This window comes from Toxotes jaculatrix, chromosome 1, assembly GCF_017976425.1.
Source record: "Toxotes jaculatrix isolate fToxJac2 chromosome 1, fToxJac2.pri, whole genome shotgun sequence".
NCBI classification, from domain to species: Eukaryota; Metazoa; Chordata; class Actinopteri; family Toxotidae; genus Toxotes; species Toxotes jaculatrix.
Window position 1 is genome coordinate 2657989 of NC_054394.1, and position 26635 is coordinate 2684623.

Below are 26635 nucleotides of genomic sequence, written 5' to 3' on the forward strand. Positions count from 1 at the left end.
AATCTTTAGTTTTGTGCCTTACCATGTTAATAACAACATGATCTTATGTCTCTGTGTATGAGCAGAGAAACCATGTGCATTGTTCTGTAGTCCGGTGGGTCGAGATGTCCCAGCCCTGATGGCTGACAGAGTGATGGATGGGACGCCCTGTGGACCATATGAGGCTGACCTGTGTGTTAACGGGAGGTGTCAGGTACATACACACACACATATGTGCATACACCTTCAAAACATGTCAATTGATGGTTCACACCAAATAGGATTACACTTCCTTCAGCTAGCTTCCTTCACCTGAATCCTGGGAGTGGCATCACTAATCCTACCAGCTTAGTTCAGCTTCCTCTTCACCAACCATCATCCTCCCACGAAGAACCGAGCTGTCGGCCAGGGTAGAACACCTCAGACCTTTACCACATGCAATGTGACGACCATGTGCATCACTCAGGTCAACCATAGGCACCTCTTTGTCTTTGTAGTGGAAGCCTAAAAACAGGTTCTCAGCTAACGACCTTGCATCAGTGAGGAGAGGCCTACAGGACATGATCCCAACGCTGTGGAGAACCATCAACTGGCCCTAAATGTGTTTTACTGTAGGTTTGATAAACCCACATTCACACCCCTCTCCTGTTCCATCTCAGACATCACACAATCAACTGCATCTGCTGCAGTGACCTCACCCCTCTCCACTGACCCACGTGGTCTGAACGATCGGATCATAAATCCATCCTTGAAGCATCTTGTGTGCAGTCACTCCTGTACTTACAGTTACACCCTAACCTGAAGGACATCACAGGGCCCCTGCTGGAGCTCCTGCAGTTTGCCTGTTGGGCAGTCTATGATACACTCACCAGGGACTATGCAAGGATCATGTTTGTGGACTTGAGCTCAGCCTTCAACATCCTAGAAATCCTCCTTTCCAAAATCACCCAGCTCACTTTGCCCACCTCCACCTGTCAGTGGACCACCAACTAACAGCAGGTTAAGCTGGAGGAAGTCACATCCAACACCCTGACAGTCAGCAATGGCACCCCCCAGGGATGAGTGCCCTCCCTGCTGCTCTTCCTACTGTACACCAACCACTGTACCTCAGAAGACCTGTCTGTTGTCTAAAGTCCTGAAATATGCAGACAACAGTCACAATGGAACAGTGGTAACTAGAAATAATTTGATATGATAATGATATCAGCAGCCACTATAATGAATCCAAGTCCCAGTGTCACATCTGCAGGATGACCTGGTGATTAGAGAAAGTGGTCCATAAATAAAAGCTCCAGAGCAGAGTCTTTTGGCACTGTTGTCATCACTGAAAGCAAATCAACCAGTCATAAAATAAATAAACAAATCAACACATGTTCCAGTGCAGAACTGTGAAAGAGGTTCCTACAGGGATCAATAGGGTACATCATTCATTAGCAGTTAGCAGTGGTGGAGTGAATCCACGGCCTGCTCCCCAGGGGAGGGTTGGGGGGTTTATTTGGATCTGGTGTCTCGACTACAGTCAGTCTTTTGTGTTTATTAGCAAATGTTGGATGCTGGTACATTTGGGAGGAATTCCCCCCTCCTACTGGCCAAGGCAGAGAGAGAGAGGGAGAGAGAGGGAGAGAGAAGGAGGGAAAGAGGCTGGTCCAGAAAGTCAAATATGGATGCAATTATCATGACGCACATGTGCTCACAAAATACTTAGTTCTCACATTTCAGCAATGACTCATGTATCCTTAACTGTCCAGGATCACTTAGAATAGAGTACAGCTGAAAGCACACATTGCATGTGTGTGCTCTTATGTGTTAGTTCTCTAAAATGGCTTTTATTAGACATTTTCAATGCTCTCAGACTTTTGGACCACACTGTGTATACATATGTACATATATGTGCTGCATGACTTGAAGTATGGGCCCCACAGAGCCATGATCTCAACATCATCCAGTCCGTCTGGACTGACTGACTCACTTTAGTGCGTAGAATTTGTGAAGTACTGCACATGCACTGTATATACTGTTTATAATAAGAAATGAATAATAAGGAAAGTGCCATTGTTCTGGTCCTCACATTTTGACTGGGCTGCTATAGATAAAAGCTGTGTTTCTGATTTATCACCTACAAATCACATAGACCTGTAATCAGTGTGCAGAATACTTTGATATATACATACTATATGTTTCTATGCCGTGGAAAAGAATATTGTTAAAAACATTTAAACAACTTTGCGTGATGGAAAGACATTTTTCATATTCTGTCCTGAAATCTGGACATTTCCAGTTTCCAGTTTTGCAAACCCAGCCATGCACCTGTAAAGCTCAGCACCAGAACCGACCCGTTACCTCCAATTATCTCAAATCACTTCCGGACCTGACCCAGCCTGACACTTTAATATAAGACTTGTGACCTGACCAGCAGGCTAATCAAACGGGGTTTCTTGTTTCTCTTCTCTTTCCTTTGGTCTCCTCCCCTCTGCCTTTGTCAACTTCAAACATCCTTGTCACGCATCTGCTGGGCTCTGCCAAAACATTCAACTTGCACACTGGCTCTGTGTTTCACCTGGGAGGGGGAGGCAGTGAGGGAGTTGGAGGATGGAGGCTGTGAGCTGCAGACAAAGAGGAGGAACACACTGAGGTTACAGAGGGTGGAGGTGGCATGGATGTTTTTCTAAGCCAGGCATGTGAAACACGGGCTTACTATGAAAACACTGGCAAGGCGAGAAAGAAGAAAGAGAGGAAGCGGAGAGGAAACGGGGAGAGGAATATATTCAGTGTAGCCATGAAAATAGACTGTGTCTGGCAGAGGGAGAACCCTGGAAGTCTAAGCGAGCAACAGAGGGCCATATGGCCCAATGATTCAGCAAACTATGCACCATACATTACTCTCTCTTGTGTTCTTTGTGTCTGTGTGTACTTGTCAACTAAGGTTGTATGGCTGACTTTAATTTTGAAACCTAAGTTGTGAGGAGATTTTAGCTAAGTTTAAATGGCTGTTTGAGTGTTAAGATTTGGTTACATGGTTCAGGTTAGAATTAGGTTAGGCTTAGGGGAAGGGTTGGGCTTAGGCAAGAGAATACATTATTAAATCATTTACAAAATGATTCAAGAAACTGGGTGAAACATTGACTCTGTTCAGGTGTCACTAGCTGAGCCCAGTTGGTTTTAGGATTAATTCGTGACCAGTTTCCTCACTGTATGTTAATATGTTCAGACATATGCCATTTGCATGTTTCTTCTCTTTTGCATATATATTCACAGCATAATTTATCAGGAACACCTGCATACCTGCTCTTTCATGCAGTCATTCAGTCAGTCAGCCAGTCATGGACATATGTCATGTTTGCCTATACAGTGACAATTACTTAAAGGGCACTGAGTAAAGTAATGGGTCCACTGTCCAGAAATTGTTACCAACATTTGAACATTTTTCGAGCTACAGTCTTTATGGATAAATTTATGGTAATGATCAACTCAGCTCCTCCATTTTTATATAATTAGTGAAGGAGGTTAGCGTTTCTGTGGATTAGGCAAAATAAAAGTTGGTGCATCTATTTGCTTCAGTTTTAACATCACCTGAACTACATATGACTCCACGATGCACCAAGCTTTTACTTTACTTAATTCTTTTGCTGTTCACAGAAAATCGGCTGTGATGGCATCATTGGCTCTTCAGCTAGAGAGGATCGCTGTGGTGTTTGTAATGGGGATGGTCGCTCCTGTAAGATAGTGAGAGGAGACTTCAACCACACCAAAGGAATGGGTAAGTGTGTGTCTGTTTAAGTACCCAGCTAACGTGCTCTGTGCCTGTTCTGATGTATGAAGCTGATATTGGCTTCCTAAAGCAAAATCAAGGATCTGATCATTGGCATTCACTGCTGAGGTGATGCATTTAGTTTGATTTATTACATTTTTGAAGCCTTGGTTGTCAAAAAGAACCTGAATTAGTTTTGATGATGTGTTTTGTCAGTGTCCTGGTCTAAATGCAGTTAATATTTCATGTTTTGTAGATTTCTTTGGTCTGAAAATGCAGTGGTGAAACTTATTACAGAGATTGGTTGCAAAAGTTGTGTTCAGGGATCAGCTGGTTGTGGTTTGTTTAAAGGTGTCAGCACAATGAGAAGAAATTTAATTTCAGTTTTCAGTCCCTTCACATACAGTAGAACCTTTAAATACAAAGAATGCACTATTGAACTTACTGTACTCCAGTCCATGTCAGTGGTTACACATGTAGTATAATATACAGTGGGCTAGAGCACCTCATCTATACACAGCAAAAGCAGCACAGCAGTAGAACAGCAGCAGCAGCAGCAGTAGTATCAGTGTCGACCTGAGAACAGCAGTTTTTGTACATATGGTTTGTACCTATTGGTTTTCCTCCCACCTGTTCTGTCTACACAGCTCAGTTCCACACAATAACACAAACTAACTCACCGATGGAGGCAGCGGTAGACCAGTAACTCCTGTGTTGTCAGTGGAGTCTGACAGACCCAAATAAGACCCAGGTCCAAGAACCCTGAAGTTATTGTTGAATGAATTATTAAGAAATGGAGCTGAGTGCACAGAACTTTTTCCACTGCCTGTTAACATTTCACAAGGGATTGATTGTTAGTTGTATACAAAGGGCTTGACCAGAGGATTTAGCACACAGTCATACATGCATGCTGATGCATGTGTATGCACCAAGATATGCAGCTTTACCAGGAATTAAAACTGAATAAGTTGTTTGTATGATCCAGTGCATTTACTGTAATTCAGATGGGAAGAGCATTTATTTCTAATCAGGGTTCTCATTCATCTTGTTAAACCTGGGAACCTGGAATTATGCTATGTTATCAATTATGTAAACGACCGTGGATATATTGGGAAATAATGAGTATTGGGAATTGAGGACTCGAGACACGCTTCAGAATATATTGTCGCACTTAGAACCAGGTTTCTCTTTGGTTATTCCCAACAAATCATACATTTATTGCACATCACTTCCTGTATGCCACTGTATGTTTCTGTAGGAGAGACCTGACAGATGCCAAAACTATATCTCAGTCCCATTACATATGGTATATACAGTGTGCCGCCCCTTTAAGAGTGTCGGGGGATTGTTTACATTGCTGCACTGTTTGTCCCTGCGGGCCTCTGTAGTTCAGACCTTTGGTGTTGTTCAAGTTGTTGTCTCCACTTACGGCCGTTTTTCTTTGCTGTACCTGGAAAGGACATACTCCATGAGTAATATTATTGTTATGTAAATTACCTGTATGACTTATCGTTATGGTGTCCTACTTTGATTTATTGTTGTTTATTAAGTTAATAGCGAGACCGAATGCGCTAGCCCGTCAATGGGGTTTTCTGTGTTATATTAACACAAAGCTAACCGCTATTTTACCACACATGTTGTGTGATGAAAATAATTTCAGTTTTGTTTATGAGTTTGTATTTCTGATTACACAGGAAACAGGCAAAACGAAGTCTGACACATTTTTTTCATTATGTTTGTATTCCAGTTTTACAAAAAAAAAAAAACTTAAAAAAAAAAAAAAAGATCTCAATTAAAGCATCAAACTTACCTGAAGGCTCGGCGATGTTTTACTGGGAAACTGTTTAGCTATCTGCCACGTTTAGAATTCAACCTCATTCAAGGGCAGAATAGTAAAAAGAGTATTTACCTGACGGGTTACCTACAGAAAAGTGGATCTTCGTGGAAATAAACAGACTCTTTCTGACATTAAAGCTGCAAGATGAGTGATCATGAAGACACATTCGAGACAAGGTCAGTGTGTTCCAGCTCCTCACGTAGCAGTCAGCATTCTACAGCCAGTGCCATCGCAGCCAGGGCGCGTGCAAAAGCAGAGGCTGCACGTGCAAAAGCATCATTTGCACAAAAAGAAGCAGACGTGATGAAGCTCAAGCATATGTTGAAGAGCAGCAACAAAAGGCTGCAGCTGAGGCTGCCAGAAAGAAAGCGGAGCTAGAAGCTAGTCTGCACACACTGAAACTGGAGAGTGAGGCTCTCCAGTGCACTGAGAATCTGAGACCTGAGCCTCATCAAGACTTAAAGCCACCAGAACCCACAGCAACACCAACGCGCCAGCCAACAATGGACAATGGTGAGACAGCTGAAAACAACATGGGGGAAGGTAAAGACGAGTCAAGCGAGGTCGGCAACTGTGAACTCAGCTACTATGACTTGCCTGGTCATCAAACATTCAGACAGGAGAATGATTCTACTCCATATCACCCTCACACTCAAAGCGTATTCAGGATTGGCTCCCTGAAACGAGAACGTGCAAATCTACACAGTTACAGCCATCAGGCGCAAACACACAACACAAGACAAACCAGTAGTAACCACCAATCTCCTCATCCGCATACTGGTGTCTCTTCCAGAACCAACGAACGCAGTTTATCATCTACAACCGATCTGGCCAAGTATTTAATTCGTCGAGAGATGATAAGCTCCAGTCTGTTGAGGTTCGATGATCATCCTGAAAATTATTGGGCCTGGAAGGAATCCTTTCACATTTCTACAGAGGATTTAAACCTCTGTGACCTGACTGTGAGGGAGGAGCTTGATCTGCTGTGTAAATGGCTTGGGCTCAAATCATCTGAACACGCAAAGAGAATACGAGCAGTTCACATCCACAATGCAGCAGCAGGTGTAAATATGGTATGGCAAAGGTTGGAAGACTGCTATGGAGCGCCCGAAGCTATAGAAAATGCACTCCTCAAGAAGCTGGACGAGTTTCCAAGAATCTCAAATCGAGAAAATCAAAGACTGAGAGAGTTGGGAGATCTTCTCTTGGAGCTTGAAGCTGCCAGGGCGGATGGATTCCTGCCTGGTCTCAATTACTTGGACACTTCTCGTGGCATCACTCCAATCGTCCAGAAGCTGCCATATTCCCTGCATGACAAGTGGGTCTCTGTAGCATCACATTACAAAGAGAAATATTGCTCATCATACCCACCTTTCTCCTTCTTCGCTAAGTTTGTTTGTGATCAGGCCAGAACACTCAATGATCCGAGTTTTGCCACACTCACAGGTGGTTCAAGCATGGGAAAGGTGGAGCAGTCCTTTAAACGCAACACAAAAACACCAGTTTCCGTCAAAAAGACAGAGGTCTCAGCGAACTTCGATAGCAACCACAACAGTCCTACGGAGAAAATGATGGTTGATCCAGATAAGCAATGTCCACTCCACAACAAACCACACCCCCTTAGGAAGTGTCGTGGTTTCAGGAGCAAATCTTTGGATGAAAGGAAGGCTTATCTAAAAGAGAAGAATATTTGTTACAGGTGTTGTGCATCAACCAGCCACTTAGCTAAAGACTGTGGAAAAAACATTCAGTGCAGAGAATGCAGGAGCGACAGCCACCCTACAGCATTACACCCAGGTCTGGCTCCATGGATGACTGAGAGCTTTGCAACTATGAGAGAGCAAGGCAGGGAGCAAGAGGAAGGACACCCTCAAACTGTCACATCAAAATGCACTGACATCTGTGGGTCTACAGTCAAGTCAAGATCATGCTCCAAAATCTGTCTCGTCAGAGTGTATCCAGCACGTCAGAGAGAGAGAGCAGTCAAGGCTTATGTTGTTCTTGATGAGCAGAGCAATAAGTCCCTGGCAAGAAGAGTTTTTTGAACTTTTTGGTATTACAGAGGGCATGGCAGCATACACCCTGAAGACCTGCTTGGGTGTCACTGAAACTACAGGGAGGATAGCCAATGACTTCATCATGGAGTCACTAGATGGGAAAACTTGCATTCCACTTCCCTCTCTGATCGAATGTGACATGCTTCCAGACGACAAGTCGGAAATCCCTACGCCAGAGATTGCCAGACACTACAAACACCTCAAGCAGGTTGTGGACAGGATCCCAGCTCTCGACTCTTCTGCATCTATCCTTATCTTGCTTGGCCGAGACATACCACTTGCACACAAGGTTCAAGAACAATGCACTGGTCCCCACAATGCCCCCTACGCCCAGTGTCTCGACTTGGGCTGGGTGATCGTAGGAGAGGTCTGTGTTGGAAGAGCCCACAAAGCGGAGTGTGTCAATGTCTACCGGACTAATGTACTGAGTAATGGACGTACATCTCTGTTTGATCCTTGTACCAACAATATCCACATCAAAGAGAAGCCGGATATTCCAGTGCATCACCATCACTTTCCAAAGGCTAACGAGCTGCAAGATCTGTTTGTTGAAGACGATAGCCTTGGCAAGGGAGTCTTCCAGCAAACAACAGACGACGATAAGCCAGCCATGTCTGTAGAAGACCAAGCCTTCCTGGAAATAATGGACAGGGAGGTCTTCATGGATGATTCCAACAGTTGGGTGGCACCACTACCCTTCAGGGAACCTAGGCGTAGACTCCCTAACAACAGAACTCAAGCAGTCAAGCATCTTGCGACGTTGCGCCGCATGCTTGAGAGGAAGCCAGACATGAAAGAACACATGGTTGCCTTCATGCAGAAGATCTTTGAGGCAGGTCATGCTGAACCAGCCCCACCACAGTGAAGGACAAGAGTGTTGGTACTTAGCAATCTTTGGAGTTTATCATCCAAACAAGCCAGGCCAGGTGCGAGCAGTGTTCGACTCCAGTGCCAAGCACGATGGCGTCTCCCTTAATGACATTCTGTTAAGTGGCCCTGATCTGAATAACACGCTTTTGGGAGTCCTCACTCGTTTCCGTAAGGAACCTGTGGCAGTGGCAGCAGATATAGAACAAATGTTCTATTGCTTCCAATTCTGCCAGGAACATCAGAGATCTGTGCACAGAACATAACTGGGATACCCCAATACCTGCTGAAAAAGAAACTCAGTGGAAGTCTTGGAAAGACTCACTCAAAGCTCTTGAGCAACTTCACATACCTAGAGCATACCTACCTGTGTCCCTGCTATCCACACAGCACAGGGAACCATATGTCTTCTCCGATGCATCAAACACAGCCATCTCTGCAGTGGCCTACCTCAGAGCTGTCGACGACAAAGGACACAGTCACGTAGGATTCTGCATGGGAAAATCAAAATTAGCACCATGTCACTCCCATACCGTGCCTCGCTTGGAGCTTTGTGCCGCTGTGCTTGCAGTCGAGCTAGCTGACATGTTAGTGGACGAGCTAGACATCAAGATTCACTCAGTGAAGTTCTGCACTGACTCTAGAGTTGTACTAGGCTATATCTACAACACCAACCGGAGGTTCTATGTGTACGTCGCTAACAGAGTCTCACGCATCCGGAAGTCATCACACCCAGAACAGTGGTACTTTGTCAGCACGGAACATAATCCTGCAGATCATGGCACACGACCAATACAAGCTGCACTCCTGACAGAAACAAATTGGTTTTCAGGACCCTCTTTTCTCAAGAAAAACAACGGCGCTACTCCTACTCAGTCAGACACCTTCGAGCTCATTGAACCGGACATGGATGCAGACGTGCGTCCATTGGTTGCAACCTTTGCTGCAAGAACTTCTGCAATGCTGCTTGGTTCACACAGGTTCACACGCTTTTCAAGCTGGAAAAGGCTGACACATGGACTGGCTAAGCTTATTCAGAAGTTCAGATCCTGTGCAACATCTCTGGAGGGAGATACTCCAGAAGCAGATGAGCTTATGCAGGCAAGAACAGTAGTTGTTCGAACTGTACAGCAAGAGGCCTTTAAAGAGGATCTCAGAAGCCTGGCCAAAGGAGAAATTGTCTTAAAACATAGCCCTCTCCAGAAGCTCGACCCCATCCCTAAAAACAGCCAGAGGAGGCCTCCTAGAAAGCAAGCGCTGGGTCGTCATGTTCACCTGTTTGGTCACAAGAGCGGTTCATATGGAGGTTGTGGAGTCTCTGTCGACATCTAGCTTCATAAATGCACTGAGGAGATTCACTGCCATCAGGGGTCCAGCAAAGCTCTTCCGTTCAGACAGAGGAACGAACTTTGTTGGCGCATGTAAAGAACTTGGCATAACACCAGAAAATGCAGAGCTTAAGTCCTACCTCAAAGACCAAGGCTGTACCTGGGACTTCAATCTTCCACACTCATCCCACATGGGGGGAGTGTGGGAATGAATGATAGGAGTTGCTTGGCGTATCCTGGATGGCTTGTTACTCAAGGAGCATTCTCCTAGTTTGACTCATGAAGTTCTTGTGACGCTGATAGCAGAGGTTGGCGCCATATTGAATGCTCGGCCAATAGTTCCTGTGTCGTCAGATCCTGACATGCCCACTGTGCTCACTCCTGCTATGCTTTTAACACAGAAGGTTGACTCTGTGTCTACCCCATCAGGAGACCTTGATCTTAAGGACCTCTACCAGAATCAGTGGAAGCAGGTCCAGGGACTCGCTGATTCATTCTGGAAGCGATGGCGTCAAGAGTACCTGGCAACACTCCAGCCAAGAAGGAAATGGCAAGGAGAACAACCTAACCTGCAAACTGGAGACATTGTGCTCTTAAAAGACAGCCAAACAAAACAAAATGAGTGACCTACTGGACTCATAGATAACACCTTTCCAGGCCAGGACAACAGAGTCTGTAAAGTGGAAGTCAGGGTTGTTAAAGGTGGTTCCCCCAAGGTGTATTTAAGACCTGCAACAGATGTAGTGTTATTGTTTGAAGGTGTATAGTGGTATAGTATTACACCAGGCGCGGCCCTTGCCGCCCCCTGTGTCGGGGGCGGCAAGGGCAGAATATACAATGCCTTGCAAAAGTACTCATACCCCTTGAACTTTTCCACAGTTTGTCACATCACAACCACAAACTTAAATGTGTGTGTGTGTGTGTGATAGACCAACACAAAGTGGGGCATAATTGTGAAGTGGAAGAAAAATGATACTTTGTGTTCAAGATTTTTTTACAAATAAAAATCTGAAAAGTGTGGCATGCATATGTATTCAGCCCCCTTTACTCTGATACCCCTAAATAAAATCCAATGCAACCAACTGCCTTCACAAGTCACCTAATTAGTAAATAGAGTTCACCTATGTGTACTTCAGTCTCAGTATAAAGGCTTCAGAGGTTTGTTAGAGAACATAAGTGAACAAACAGCATCATGAACACACCAGACAGGTCAGGGATAAAGTTGTGGAGAAGTTTAAAGCAGGGTTAGGTTACAAAAGCTTATCCCGAGCTTTGAACATCTCACGGAGCACTGTTCAATCCATCATTCGAAAATGGAAAGCATATGGCACAACTGCAGACCTACCGAGACATGGACATAAACTGAGCCGGGCAAGGAGAGCATTAATCAGAAAAGCAGCCGAGAGAGATCCACAGCTCAGGTGTTTGAATCTGTCCACAGGACAACAATTAGTCATGCACTCCACAAATCTGGCTTTTATTGAAGAGTGGCAAGAAGAAAGCCGTTGTTGAAAGAAAGCAATAAGAAGTCCCGTTTGCAGTTTGCCACAAGCCATGTAAGGGACACAGGAAACATGTGGAAGAAGGTCCTGTGGTCAGATGAGACCAAAATTGAACTTTTTGGCCTACATGCAAAGCGCTATGTGTGGCGGAAACCTAAAACTGCACATCAACCTGAACACACCATCCCCACCGTGAAACATGGTGGTGGCAGCATCATGCTGTGGGGAGGCTTTTCTTCAGCAGGGACAGAGAAGCTGGTCAGAGTTGATGGGAAGATGGGTGGAGCTAAATACAGGGCAATCCTGTTAGAGGCTGCAAAAGACTTGAGACTAGGGCAGAGGTTCACCTTCCAGCAGGACAACGACCCTAAACATACAGCCAGAGCTACAATGGAGTGGTTAGATCAAAGCATGTTCAAGTGTTAGAATGGCCTAGTCAAAGTCCAGACCTAAATCTTATTGAGAATCTGTGGTAGGACTTGAAAATTGCTGTTCACAGACGCCCTCCGTTCAATCTGACTGAACTGGAGCTATTTTGCAAAGAAGAATGTGCAAAAATTGCAGTCTCTAGATGTGCTGGAAGCTGGTAGAGACATACACCAAAAGACTTGCAGCTGTAATTGCAGCGAAAGGTGGTTTTACAAAGTATTGACTCAGGGGGGCTGAATACATATACACGACCACACATTTCAGATTTTTATTTGTAAAACATCTTGAACACTAAGTATCATTTTCCTTCCACTTCACAATTACTACTTTGTGTTGTGTTGTGTCTGCCACATAAAATCCCAATAAAATACATTTAAGTTTGTAACGTGACAAACTGGAAAAGTTCAAGGGGCATGAATACTTTTGCAAGGCACTGTATCATGTATTATATGAAAATATTCATACTGTGATGATTTTAAAGCTGGTACATAGTCTGTACTCACAGGATGTGATACAGTGTTTGTTCCAATAACCATCAAATAAAGTAAAATCTTTGAAAGGGAAACATTTACTATTTACACCTGTGACTCCACCAAGTCTTTTTTGAGTTGAAATTGGGAGTGAGGTTTGCCATATATATAACCTGTCCCTTTAAAAGCAGAACCTCTGATGAGTAAGAATAAGCCAAATAATAATATACATGGTGGTTCTATGTGTGAAGTACAGATCCCTGCATTTTAACTAAAGTCAAAGGACATGGCACACTGAAGCACAGTATCTGAGTAAATACACTTAGTTACTTTCCACCTCTTCGTCCCCGTAAGACATAAATGAATGTGAAATACGTCATAGAGTTTTTTTGGCGATTGCATTGTCAGTCAGTTACACTGGATTCACAGCCTCTTATTGGACAAGTGATCTGTAGACACTGATAAATTAATCAATAATCAGCTGTTATCACTACAAACTGAATCAGGAGGGCATAATAACTGACATGAAAGCTTCTTAGTGTGCTGGTGTGGTCCACAGGACATGTGACCTCCCTTCAATTTCCTTGTCTTGTCCTCCAGTCACCACTAGGCAGTGTAAGAGGGTATCTACCTGTGTGATGGCTAAACCCAGAGCTGTCCCCAAGTGTTTCTCATGTAAGATGCATGCACTGTGTGTGTGTGTGTGTGTGTGTGTGTGTGTGTATGTGTTTCCTGCACTGCCTGGAGTGTTTTACTGTAGGTAGATGAGAGAAGCAGTTAGCTGTGGGCTCCCCTGGGCGGTGTAGTCTGAATCTTAAAGCTTGGTTACAGTTACATAACCAGCTGTTTGACCCCGTTACCCCATAACCCAGCCGTGAGGAATGCCAGGGACACATTCCTTTCATCCAAGCTGTTTCCTCCTCCCTGCTGCTCCTTGCCAAGTGGTGGAGTAATGGTGGAGGGGGAGGAAACAGTCGTCTGCAATAAAATGCCTGCCTTCACACTCCTGAATCTCAACCCAGTACACGCATCTGGTTCTGCTACCAGCTTAGGAGTTTGACATTTACGGTACTGCGTAAAACGTCATACTTTAAAATTTGGCATTTGCTCCTTAAAACATCAAATTTGCTGCTTTTAAACCCAGGTGAGCCTACGGCAATCTGTGTCTAACCATAGGTGGACGGGCAGGGTGGTGGAGGGCTGATGGATACAGCTGGTTGGCTTTCAGGAACGTGTGGTGTGTTCGTTCATCATGGATACAAGTTGCCCAAATGCTCAGATGAGATCTGTACAGGTTCAGTTTCAGCCTGGACTCACAAAATTTTGTGTTATGAACGCAACCTCTTGAAATGCAAATACCACATCTGCACATGAAGATTAAGTCTTTTTCCTCACTGTGAAAGGAATATATGAGAAGACTTTAAAACGAGCAGGCAGTAGACTCACACTGACAGTAAGAGCTTAGACGTAGAGCAGCTGCATTAAGAGAATATTAAACATTTGGGAGCAGAAAGACTCCAACAATCTCTCAGCAAGACTTGTTGGCTAACTTGTTACCAGCCTTTTGCCTCTCTGCACACCCATCAGAGACACAGAATCATGATTGCAGGCTTATAGAAAATTTGGCACATTTCAACCTGGTGTCTTTTCCATAGACCTGGTCATTGTGGTTCTACGGGTCCTGCCCACTTTGCATCTCTGTTGTTGAAATTTGGGGAAACGAGGATTCGTGCAAAACAGTATAGAATCTGGGCAAACTGCACGACCGTAAAGCTTTCCAAACAGTCATGTTTTTACATGAATTATCTCAAATGCTTCTCTGAGTCTGAAAGAAAGTAAACACTGAAAGTAACCACCTGGAACAGCCATCATGGCTGACTGGATCATTCTCATAATAGTTCATGGGACAATCCACTGCCACAAGCTTATTGAGCTTCCTGTAACTGTAGTGAAAGTCAGCTCCACACAAATTGGTGTGCAGAAATGAATATGACAGGGTGGTTAAAATGTAGATCCCTATGCAGTTTACTGTGATGGCTGTTCAGTCACAGACATTTGTTTACAATGATCCATGTAAAAATCATTTATTTACTTATTATTTATACTCAAGTCCTTGTTTTTCCATATCTCTACAACAGAGGTGACCAGTGTATAGTCTGAGGCATAGTGTAACAATGACCATACTTATGGGAAATGCTCTAGGTTGAAATATAAATCTAAATAAAGTATTCCAGTAGTTTAGCAGTGCACTTCTGAAAAGATAGAGGACTCACAAGAGATTTTTTAAATCTCTTTAGTTAGATGATTTTAATTACTTGGGTAAATTTCCTCTCTAACACTGCCTGAGTGTGGTCTCTTCTCCAATATTGACAGTTGTTGCAACTTCTTATATGGTGAGTTCTTTTATACTACGAGTTTTATGGTGGCCCCTAAGGACAAAACATACAAAAGCAAAAGCACAATTCACTAAGGAAATGTGCACCAACTCCAAAAATCCTGCAAACTCTAAAATAAGTAAATGAAAGGAAATGCATCAAATACTAAAACATGCAGAAGTGAAAATACATTTTTTAGTACTTGTGAAAATAAAGTAAACAAAACTGTGAGAAAGCATCTTGTACCATATTATACTTCATTCATGCCACATCATAGCATGTGTATAGTATAGTGTTAGAGGAGCTCAGCTCACACACTTACAGCTTTGCATAGAAAACTATGGCTTGGAGAGTGTGTGTGGGGACTTTGCTTTGTCTGTAGTAAAGATAGTTTACTATTGCAGTGTTAAGATCATAAGATAAAGATTTGATGGATGTCTCAGTCACCTTTACACCAAAACCACTGAAAATGTTGCTTTGACACATAAACTGACTGTTTTTTTTTTTTAGATTTTAGATTTAACCTCTCTATGTGGACATAGACGCATTAGTCTTTAGTCATCCCATTGTTCCACTATAATGGCCCATCACTTCAGTCCCCACAGGTAGCCCCAACAAAGCAGGTACCTAATACTTTAGTTTTCAACTGTAGACATTTTAGGCACATTTGAAAATTTTCCAGCTCACTGCAACATGCAGCCTAACCCAAAGTTAAAAAGTTGTCCTCTGAACTCCTGACAGAGGTGCACTCAGTGTATTCAGTGGGTTATGTTCACCTACGTTTGCTTCAGCTCAGACCAACTCGCTGACAGTGGATCACAGATGTCAGACCTCCATAATTCAGCATACGTACTTAAAGCAATGCTAGAAGCATATCTTCATAAATTATTTAAATGTTTAGATTTTTTTTTTATCCCCCATTGGGTAAATAAGGGCTGGTATTTCACATTAGGATTTGTTTTATTTATTAGACTTTAAAGGGTTTAGAAATAGGCAGAGGAGCAGAAGGACCACAGAGTTTAAACGTATTAAGTAGATTTTTGTTTTACTGCCTATGATTCCAAATAGTAAATAAAGATGAATTAGATTGGATAATGTCATAGCCTGATATCTGTATGTCATCACTAAACCAGTAACATGACAGCTGATTTTTCACATCCAGTCATGTTGGATACTCTGAGGGGACTATTTGCAGGCAGGTTTGAAAAAGCGTGCATTGTTAAATATCAAACCACACACCAAATATATGTGTTGCATTCCTCTTGATATTTGTGCTTCCACTTTTTTTTATGTCTTTTACAGTTAGTAGAATTTTTTGATTTGGGGAACTGTTCCTTAATGTTTGTACTTTTGCTTTTGCACGTTATGTCCTTAGGGGCCACAGAGGTATTTGCATGTGGCCGAGAACTGGATTCTTTAGCATAGCTCAAACACAAAAAGAAAAACTCAGACTACTGAGAAATCGGAGGAGTCTGTGTTGAAGTCAGCTACTGATTTAGTTGCTGATAGGATGGTAGTGGTAAATGAGCGTCTCCGAGCCGAGCTACCCATTCACCTAGCGAGTCAGTTTATTTGAGGAGCCTGGTTACTGACACTCCTACCTCGGCAACCTAATGTACTGTATGAGCAACTGACTTTTGTGGTCATTAGAAATGCTAAACTGGGCCACTAGCATACCTAAGCTAGCTCAGACACAGACATGGAGACATGGCATGTGATGAAGACAGCATAGTGACAAGAGCCACTGATATTTTGAAGTCATACGGTGGAGAATGATAGTGTTCACATTCACACATTCACCCACTACAAATAATTTGCATTTCATCCTTTGGGTTCATTTGACAAAATTTTTGCTGTTGTCTTGTCAGTGTGTTTCTGTGTGTGTGTGTGTGTGTGTGTGTGTGTGTGTGTTTGAAGTTACCAAAAACTGGGCTGTCAGTCACCATCAGAAGCAGCTGTATCCTACCTACTGTATAACTGTGTGCTGTGTGTTGTTGGTAAGTATGAACTCATGCTGGTGTCTGAAACTGTGAAGTACTGTACCATGAAATATTGTTGGGCATTATTATGTACTGGAACAAAGCAGCTCATTCATATCCCAATTGCCTTTGTTAAAGCATTGGAGTGAAATTCATGTATATATTTTCCTGGCACTCACACCAGTATGTGATTGTATTTTGGAACACTTAAGATTTTATAATCATATTATCATACAATCAACTGAAACACTCGCTCTGTTCAGACATTATCAGTCTGAACCAATTAAGGTTCTCTCTCTCTCTATCTGTCTTTCTATCTATCCATGTATAATGTCCTGCTGATAGAGCCGTCGGAGAAGAGATTATTGTGACACACTCCAGGTGTTCTAGACAATTAGAGCTGTTACCTCAAGTGAAAGTTCGGAAGAGTCAGGCTTCATTGCTAACAAACTGAAAGGTGTGAGCTTGTTGTGCTCTAACACATGTAACAAACTAACAGCAGAGTCCTGTGAAGAGCTTTAGGGACTGTGTCTACAGGCTGATGTTGTTAGGCTGGAAGTGCCCATGGCCTCATTTTCAGACCACATCTCTCTAGCACTAGTTTGAGAGTTGAAAGTTGTTAGGTTACAAAATCCATCTTCTAGTATTTTCACATCCCTTTGTGTCCTTTGTCAAGTCTCTTTGGTCGACTTTAAAAAGAATGTAAGAAAAGATAAAAGATGTTCACCTGACATTGCAACAGACATGGCCACAGCACCTGTGGACTCTCAGTCCCTTAGATTATAAATAACTGGTTTGTGGATTGACAGCCAGGATCAGTTTCTCACTGTTGACAGGGCTGATATTCTCCCACTCCCTTAGTGATATCAACTGGTTGGTGAGAGAGAAATGACATTGACGAGTTCAGTGGTTTTCCAAAAGTTGAATGTTGAGTAGGATTTATATCGAAAATGTGTTTATGTGGTACCAGCACATAAACAGCTGCCTGTGGATACAGGTCCTTAACCCTGTAAAAGTGAAGTATGATAGCATTATCTGTGTTTTCCCAAATTATTTGGAAGTGAAGACAAAAGTGAACATTGAGGGCATTACCTAGATTATGATCTGTTTTGATGTGTTTTACCTGTGAACAGTTGTTATAATGGACATTACAGCTGTGCTCAATGTCTGTTTCTCTACCACAAAGTTGAGATGTCCTGTTGCATTTATAGAGCTACTTACTGTATGTTGCTAACAGGAGCTTTCTGTTCCTAGATCTCAGCTGCTGAGGAACATTTTATTATAGTCAGTAAGAATGGTGGCCAATGGAACAAAAATAACAAATTAGTAATCTTCCTTTGAAATTCAGCTGAGGTCCTTTATGCTTTCTTCTGTGACTTTCTGGAACATCATCTGGCTTCATTCTTTCTGTATTTATAGGCTAAACCCTGACACATTGTAGACACAGTAATTGGTGGAATAATTGGTAGATGTCAGACTGAGCTGCTTTGTTTTGAAATAATGCCCAACAAGAATAAAAGAGGTAAGCTGTGTGTGGAGAAGGGCTGGTGGCTGGTTGTGCAACAGAGATGCCACAATTAGAAAGTAAAATATTGTTATCCATAATGAACAGTATTCTAATTGTGTTCCAGTTGTCTCACAGCACCAACTAACTCCCCAAATTAAGTGATGATGTTGTACAAAGAACAGGTGTTGGTGGTGCTGTCAGGTGCTGTAACAAAGTCAGAGAGGGTCAAGTGAATTAAACGATAAAAATGCATAATGCATTAAGATATTGCTTCTACCACTGACATTTTTTTTAAATTTAAAGTATTATACTCTGTGTTTTTGCATGTTTTAGCTTGTTAGTATTTCCCATTATTTTTGATTTTTTGTAATCATACAAAAATGATTCATTTATAACCATACGTTCTTATTGAAAATTGACCTCTTTTATAGTAAATAGTAGTGAACTCCTGGCTGAGTCTGGTCCAGGACCTTAGTTGCATGTCACCCCCTTTCACCACATTTCCTGTTTGCCTTCTACTGCATGCTACATAATAAAAGCAGAGAAGGCTTCAGAGAATTACAGCCACACTGAAGTCAGCACACGGGACAGTCTCACAGTGACCACATGCTGTGTAATGATGCAGGTAGTATTCACCATGGTCACTATCTTAGTTTCACCTGTTAACATGATAAGATTTGGTAATTAGCACTCAATACAAAGTACAGCTGAGGCTGATGGGAATGTCATTGAATATTGGAGAATTTTGACCTGATGATGGAATCACCAAAATGACTTCTGTTCATCCTGAGGAGACCATGAATGTCTTTACAAAATTTCTTGGCAATCCAACCAATTGTTGTTGCGACATTTCAGTCTGGAGCAAAGTGGTGGACTAATTGGCCCAACTCTCAGGCCATGACAAAGGAAGGGAAATGTACACAGTTGTACTACAAGTAAATAGTTTGACTAAGCATATGAAATAATCAATCAGTAAATCAATAGTGTTGGTGAGTCGCTCTGTGAATGTGTACCAAGGGGAAGAGCCAGGGATGGAGCAAGAGAGGGAAGGAATGGATATGGCTGAGTTTAAATGTATGGGGGTGGCCTGAGCAGGTCCACCCAGTCCACCTACCACCAGGACCTAAAGGGAGACACAAACAAAAGGGTGTATTTCCATTCTGCTAATTTTGATTCCCCCTGCCTTGCTCCTCCGTCCTCCAGCTTGTGACCTGGAAACTCATCAAGGTCCACCATCATCAAGGACCCTTCCCTTCCTTCCAATCCCTTAATTGTGTCTATGTAGAGATGAAGACAAAGGAGGCTCCCAAAGGAGCTTGGAACGAGGAACGTAGGTGTGTCCAACGTGGACATTTTTTACAGAATGGTAACAAATGGCCTTGAATCACAATCTGTTTATTGATTGTTCAGCTGATCTCATGAGGGAGTATAAGCAGCAGCCAGGCTGTTGTAAACACAGCTTTACTGGAATATTAATAACATGACATGATTTGTTTGAAGATCAGGGAAAATACCCGTGGAAACAGGAATGGCAGCACCAGCAGGAGCTCTAACATAATTCCTGTTTATTCATTAAATTAAAAATATGAATCATGAAAACATTCTTCACAACTTTGTTTCTTTTGTTTTATTCCTCTTTTCTGTCCATCCCAAGTGTATCTTGGCTCATTCAGGAAAAAATATACATCTACACTCCAGCCACACAGTCACAGCTATTATTATAGTCCTATTATAATAATACCTGAGGAGTCTGAAAAGGGCATCAGACCTACTGGATCTGATCTTTCACAATCTGATTATAGGCTTTATTCAGAATATTTATTAACTTTTTTCATCACTGCTGCTTCTATCAGTTAATTTTGTGACGTCCTGATGCTGCATGTTGGAGCATCATCACAAGCCTGGTGTTTTTCCTTTAAACTGTTATTTCTACACATTTGACCAGCTTAGATGCCGTGACTCCTCAAAATGATGCTGGAGAGAATGAGGATGTCCTGTTTTATAAATACATTTCCTCCATCCTGGCATCTTTTTTTTTTTTTTTTTTTTGAGTCACTCATATCCCCGCTGCGAGGATCCCAGAGCTGGACACAAACCTACAGGCCAATGCCAGAGCTGGAGGGCTCTCACATAATGAAATTACATTAACTGAATTGAACAACTATTGGTTGGATCGCCATGGAATTTTGTACAGCCATGCCACTCGTGGCTAAACATCAGTACAAAAGAAAAAGAAAACTTTAAGCCGACATTATGTTCATTATAAGCAGCTTTGTTGGTTCCCATCATTTTCTAAAACACACCACAGTGTTTTAGAAGTTTTCCTTCTTTCCTGGCAGCCATTGGTTTTCTTTCATTTGATAGTTGTTCCATTATTGTTCTGCGGTGTTGAAGTCAGTCTGTCTTAATTGATTTTGATGAAATTTATCTTCTTAATAAACAGATTGAAAACTAGATTTGGATTTAACAATCTAATAACCCGAATTTATTAGAGCCTTTTTAATGTTTATTTTTTTAACAGTACTGAAAATGAATGGAACCCAATGGATGTAAATTTTGAAGGTAAAACATATTAAAACACTCAACTAAAACACTGCAGCACGTTTGGTAATGGATTGTGAAGTTTTGGTTATCTGTGGAAAAGAAAGGGGGAATGGTATGGTCCTTTAATGACTCAAACACTTAAAAAAAAATATTGTGAAAAGTGTGATAAAACAGTTTAAAAAATAAATCTTATACTAGGAGGGTCAGACTTCATTGGTGTAGTGGATAGAGCATCTCTGATACTGACACAAAAGTCACCAGCCTGTCCCTGTCTCCTTGTCCCCCCTGCAAATGTCTCTGAATATGTTTTCACCTCATGTTTCTGTCTTTCTGTCAGGCTACATCGAGGCTGTGGTTATCCCTGCAGGAGCCAGGAGAATCAAAGTTGTGGAGGACAAACCTTCACATAGCTTTCTGGGTAATGATGCATGTGTTTTACAGGTTGTACTTCAGAACCTTGAGAATGGTCACTGCTTATTTCCAGATGTGCACACAAACACCATGTTTCCTTTTGAGCATTTGGCAGATGCTGCCGATGTGCTACAGTATTACTACAATGATTACATGCAGCTACCTTAGTACTAATATTGTGCATTCATGTGATTGCATGATTACTTGCATCTCATCTGGTTGGAAGACAGGAAAACAAAGTGGCTTTTCTGGAGACATTTGGAAACTCTGGAAACAATCACTCTGCTAAAATCCTGTAGAACGTATCATCACAGGTGTGTCAGCCGTTTGTGGTGCCTTCATTGAGGCTTTTCAGACTTGAATGTTTTACCTGAATTAACTTTAACCCAAGCTAACAGAAAGCTCATGAGTAGCTGACCCCTGTGTTCAGTATTGTATTCATTAGCTCCAGGTTAATATTTAAGATAACTGGTTTATTATGGTGTGGGTCTGGTTTTAGTGATTCTGTCAGTCATTTCTGAGATTTGATTAGACAACAAATACTCTAGTCCCATGGATTAATTTCTATGACTAGTCTCAAAAGACAACCGTACTTTATTTCAACTTAATGGGAAGCCCAGCTCCTCGCACTGGACATGTGGCGAGGGAGTCAGTTGGCTCGTCTTCAGAAAACCTACAATCCACTTCAAGGGTTCTTTTAACAGATTGGCCAGAGCTGTCCTTTTTGTGGTGGGGGGAGGGAGGAGCTGAAGGAGCAAACTGCTCTGACAGAAGCTTTTGCTTTTCAATTTAACCCTTAAAGTCACTTCAGCACATTCATTCATTTGATCAGCACATATGCCCCATCAGTTTATCCATCACCTCCTTACAGCATCTCTCCCTCTGTAGCACAGCTTGCTGGATATGGTTGGTGAGCACAGGTTTAATCTGTTCACAGGTTTTTATCTCTATGTTAAAAGAAACAAAATCAATTAATTATTCCATGTCAAACACAGGGTTTTCTGTGTAAAAGTGTTACCTCTGACCTCCTGTGTCTTCCCCACAGCCCTGAAAGACTCCAGTAAGAGATCCATCAACAGTGACTGGAAGATTGAGCTTCCAGGAGAGTTTGAGCTGGCCGGGACCACGGTGCGTTATGTTAGGAGGGGACTGTGGGAGAAGATGTCTGCCAAGGGACCCACTAAGACCCCTTTACACCTGATGGTAAACACATCTGTTCTTTGTTGTTATATTACAGTACAATGCCAATTTTCATCAAAGCCCAGCTGATTTTTTTTCTTGCCCACATGACACCATGGTTTAGCAACCGCTGGCCCTCCTTAGTCACAGAAGTCTCACCTTTTTCATTCAGAAAGTTAGTTATGTATGTATGTTAAAGGAGTCCTCCACTGATTTACTGTTGCACTTCCAAAATCAATTAATGCATCAGAGGTCAAATGCCCTTACTATTAGTATGAACTAGTATGAATGAAGCTCCAGTAACAGTGGATTCTATGTTTTCTATAATGTAACTCAAAACCTTCTCTTCATAACAAGCCTCCCTGCCTGGGAAACACCCACATATTTCAAACTCCACACCTCCAGTTTATAACAGACTTTCTGTTCAAAATTTATTGTCTCCAGTTCGAAGCCAAGTTAACCTCGAGCTTCACCATGACATCATTAGAGGTACGTTTTCAGACCTAACTGAACTCCTCCACAGCCTCGCAGAACATTACACAATTGTTTTCATAGGCTGAGTACCAGAGTAACAAACGATTTTCATGTGTGAAATTGGTGGAGTGCCCCTTTAAAAGGCCGGGGTGACTCACCTGGGTGAGGTCATCCATCACAGAGAATATACTGATGAATATAATCATGTCAACAACATCAAGTATCATACCTACAGACTGACAGATGTAATTTCTATCAGCTTCTGTAAAATTCAGATTACCATCATATCATACTCATGGATGGTGTGACTCATAATAGAGGTACTGGTCTGTGTGGGTGGGTACTTCAATTCTGTGTAGGCCCCCATCAGTGAGAGATGCTATCAGTCCTGACTGTGTCCCTCTCTAACGCCATGAGAGGCACTTTAAACTGCAGTGAAAACCTTTTATAATACAGTAATTGTATCACATTGGATCAAACAGTGACATGATCTGTTCTGAGTTTTCTGTCTCAGTCAATTAAGTATCTGCAAGTAGACTTTCATACTAAACCAAAGATTGTAATTTGTGTTTAATTGGTTTAAATAAACCAAGTCACTGTTGAGCTCTACGATATGTAGCCTTAAAGGATAGGTTCACATTTCCGAAAGTAACTGGAAGTGATAGGAGTTAACTTAGATAACCAGTCTTTCCAACTGTGGTGAGCAGAAAAGCTTCTCAGAGTCAACAACATGTGGAACCTTGAGGTGGATGGACTACAACAGCAGAGACCACATCAGGTTCCAGTCCTGTCAGCCAAGAACAGAGATCTGAGGCTGCAGTGGACACAGACTCACCAAAACTGGACAGTTTTTTCCAGAAATGATTTGGTGAATCATGTCAACATGGAGCAGGATCTCAAAGGAAGGGATCAATGGCATGAAGAACTGAGGCCGTATTAGTGTGATATTCCTAATAAAGTGCTTGGTGAGTGTATATTTATAGTTTATGCACTCGAAAGAAAACACAGTCACCCCGTGCAGAGCTGGAGACAGGGCTGAACAGCTGATTACACTATTGGGCATAGCTGTAAAGCAGTGGTCTGGACTGTAATGGAAGCTAATGAATCTCATGTCAGGGATGTCCATTTGTGACTAACAGAGTCATCTTCAGTGGACTTTTATATCTGTGGACAACACTGAGTTTTCTACTTGTACGAAATGTGAGAACATCATAAAATCCTATGTTTCATGGATTTTAACACACTGCGAATATTCTCATATTATCAGACTATTTTAGTCCTTAAAACAGCTGTTTCCAGTTGAAATCTGAGTCTTTCAAAAGCCTTCAAAGGGCTGCAAGAACAGTGACAGATGTTAATGACAAAGCATCAGGAGATGTAAGGGTTGGAAAAATTTACTGCTTAGTTTGTACAGCCTTGACAGTGTGTGAAAAGACAGTTTTAAATCTTTGAAGTCTATCTCAAGACAATACTCACACGACTACACTGTAAGAAATGAAGGATAAAATCCACATGAATGAAAAGACAAACTTGATGTGTAAAATCCAAGGACACAAGCAATTCTAATTTTTTGTGTCTATATTGAACACACCCATTAAACATTCAGAGTGTTGGTGGAAAAAGTCGAACCTCCTTTAGCAGCAGTAACCTTAAACAACATCTCCTGGTAGCTGTGGATCAGACCTGCACAACATTCAGGAGGGACTTTGGACCATTGTTCCTACAGAGCTGCTTCAGCTCAGACATTTTCTTATAATGTCTGGTGTGAATGTCTATTCCAGAGCCCCTCTGCTTGGTTTAGGTCTGGGCTCTGACTCCAAAAGGTGGATTTCCTTTGTTTGAAGCTATTCTGTAGTAAATTTACGTCAGTGTTTATGGTCATTGTCCTGCTGCATCACCTAACTTTTACTGAGCTCAGAGACAGCAGAGCAGCTGCAGATCATGATGCTCCCCTTACAGTGCTTCACCTTTGGACCAGTAGGTTCATGTTGGTATACTTTGTCCTTTTTATTCCATAGTGCTGTGTGTTCTTCACAGACTATTCAAATCTTTATTTCATCAGTTAACAAAACATTTTCCCAAAAGTGCTGTGCAGTGGCAGGGTGCTCTTTGGCAAACTACGGGTTTGCAGTGATGTAGCATTTTGGAGAGCAGCAGCTTCCTCTGTTTTTCCTGCCATGGGCGCCATGTTCTATGCAACCGTTCACTGTTGGGTCTTGGCATGACTAAAGGAGTCAATCCTAGAATCACAGACTTATTACAGTCTGGACACAGATACATGATGCTGATGGTCGTTGGAGGTGGATGGGTCTGGAGTCTCTCTCTCTTCTTTGTCACCAGTTGTCTCTGTCAGTTTGTTGGACATCCTCTGCCATAAAATGTGGCTTCTGGAAGGACTCTGTGTCTCCATGTTGTTCTGTTTTGTCCAATCAATCAATCTGAGGTTGATGTTGATGTTGTCTTGGTATGTCTTTTCTGACCTCCCGGTGCTTCTCCATTTAGAGACATTTTGTCTTACTGTGGACAGATGAACATTTAAACTTTGTAATCCTTTCCAGCTTTTTGCACTATTCTTAATCATAAGTCTTCTGAGATACAGTAAGCCTTTTTTGTAAGGCATGTTCACATCACAATACCACCATATAGTTAACATTTTATGATGGCTCTAATTTAAATTTCATGGAGCACATATTTAACATGCATTGTATGACAAGATTCACAAGGTGGTGTAAAATGATATGCTTACAGCTAAGTGGTCAAAACAAGCAGGATCTGCCAGAGAATACCAAGAAACTTGAATATACGTGTGGACACAAGTTTAGTTAGTGATTAAAACACAGTTAAAACTCTGCTCTGATATTGTGGCTATCCTCTGTTTAACTTCACTGGACAATATAACTGTTCTTTCAGTTTGGTCACCTCACAGGTGCCTGAGCTTCTGAGCTTTGGTGCCTATGGGCTCATAAATTTTGTCCACATAAACATCCACACAGCCATTTGCGCAAGCAGCTGACAAATTTTATGTTGCCTAGACCCTCACTGACCCTCGCAGCTGTGCAAAGGGGGGTAGTACAAAAGACCTATAACACGTTTAAAAGATTCAGCCCATAGAATTTTTTGTGATTGATAGGGTCTCTCCACAGTGGGAGGGAGCAGTTGAGCCTCAGTGGCACTGTGCGAGTGTTTTTCCATTGCACCACAGGTAAAGGTAAAGGTGTTCACCTTGATGGCAGGTTGGAGGTGTGCTAGTCACACAGTAAGAGCCTGTCACCTGTGGCCTTTTTCAGCTCAGTAAAAGGTTCAGCTCATATCTGGAAGCACAAACAGGAACACAGGATCCATTCAACTGAACTCCAAACCACAGACCACATTCAGGTAGAAGCTACAAAAGTACAGAGAGCTGAACACAGAGAGTTTTCCCTTAAGTCTCCAGTACAGACACAATTGAGATTAGCTGCCACCAAGCTGGACCACAACAGTGTCGTCTGGCAGAATTATCCCCTGCTGTGAAACTACAGTGGAAACACGTCACTACAGCTAGGTGAGGCAAGGAACAGCTAAAGTGGACCAACCTGGGCCCTTTGATAAAACCTGTTGGTGCTGATTTGCTGTTGAAATGGAAGCAACCACTGTAAACTAGGCAAGGTTTGCCTTCTGTTGTCTACTGCTAAACACTGAAATAAAGGTAAAAAACAGATAAAATGTTGGTTGGGTTGGTAAGCTTTAAGCACAGCTCCTCTTTTGTTTCAACCTCTCTGTCATTTTCCCAGGTGCTGCTCTTTCATGACCAGAGCTATGGGATCCACTATGAGTACACAGTGTCTCTGAACATATCTCAGGACAGGAGCAATGAGGAGCAGAGGGAACAAGAGTATCTGTACATCTGGACACACAGCAGCTGGCAGGACTGTACTGTCCAATGTGGAGGAGGTAACACACACACACACAC

The 26635-nt window shown here is 42.3% G+C and overlaps 1 protein-coding gene across 1 annotated transcript in view; it reads left to right on the plus strand.

Moving 5' to 3' along the window:
* The window catches only part of adamts17 (ADAM metallopeptidase with thrombospondin type 1 motif, 17), a 130509-nt gene that overhangs the window by 70320 nt on the left and 33554 nt on the right, over window positions 1-26635 (plus strand). The window contains exons 14-18 of the mRNA XM_041043646.1: window positions 66-193; window positions 3616-3736; window positions 20960-21040; window positions 22079-22236; window positions 26457-26616. Coding sequence (XP_040899580.1) covers window positions 66-193; window positions 3616-3736; window positions 20960-21040; window positions 22079-22236; window positions 26457-26616 — 648 coding nt within the window. The remainder of the gene's footprint in view (window positions 1-65; window positions 194-3615; window positions 3737-20959; window positions 21041-22078; window positions 22237-26456; window positions 26617-26635) is intronic.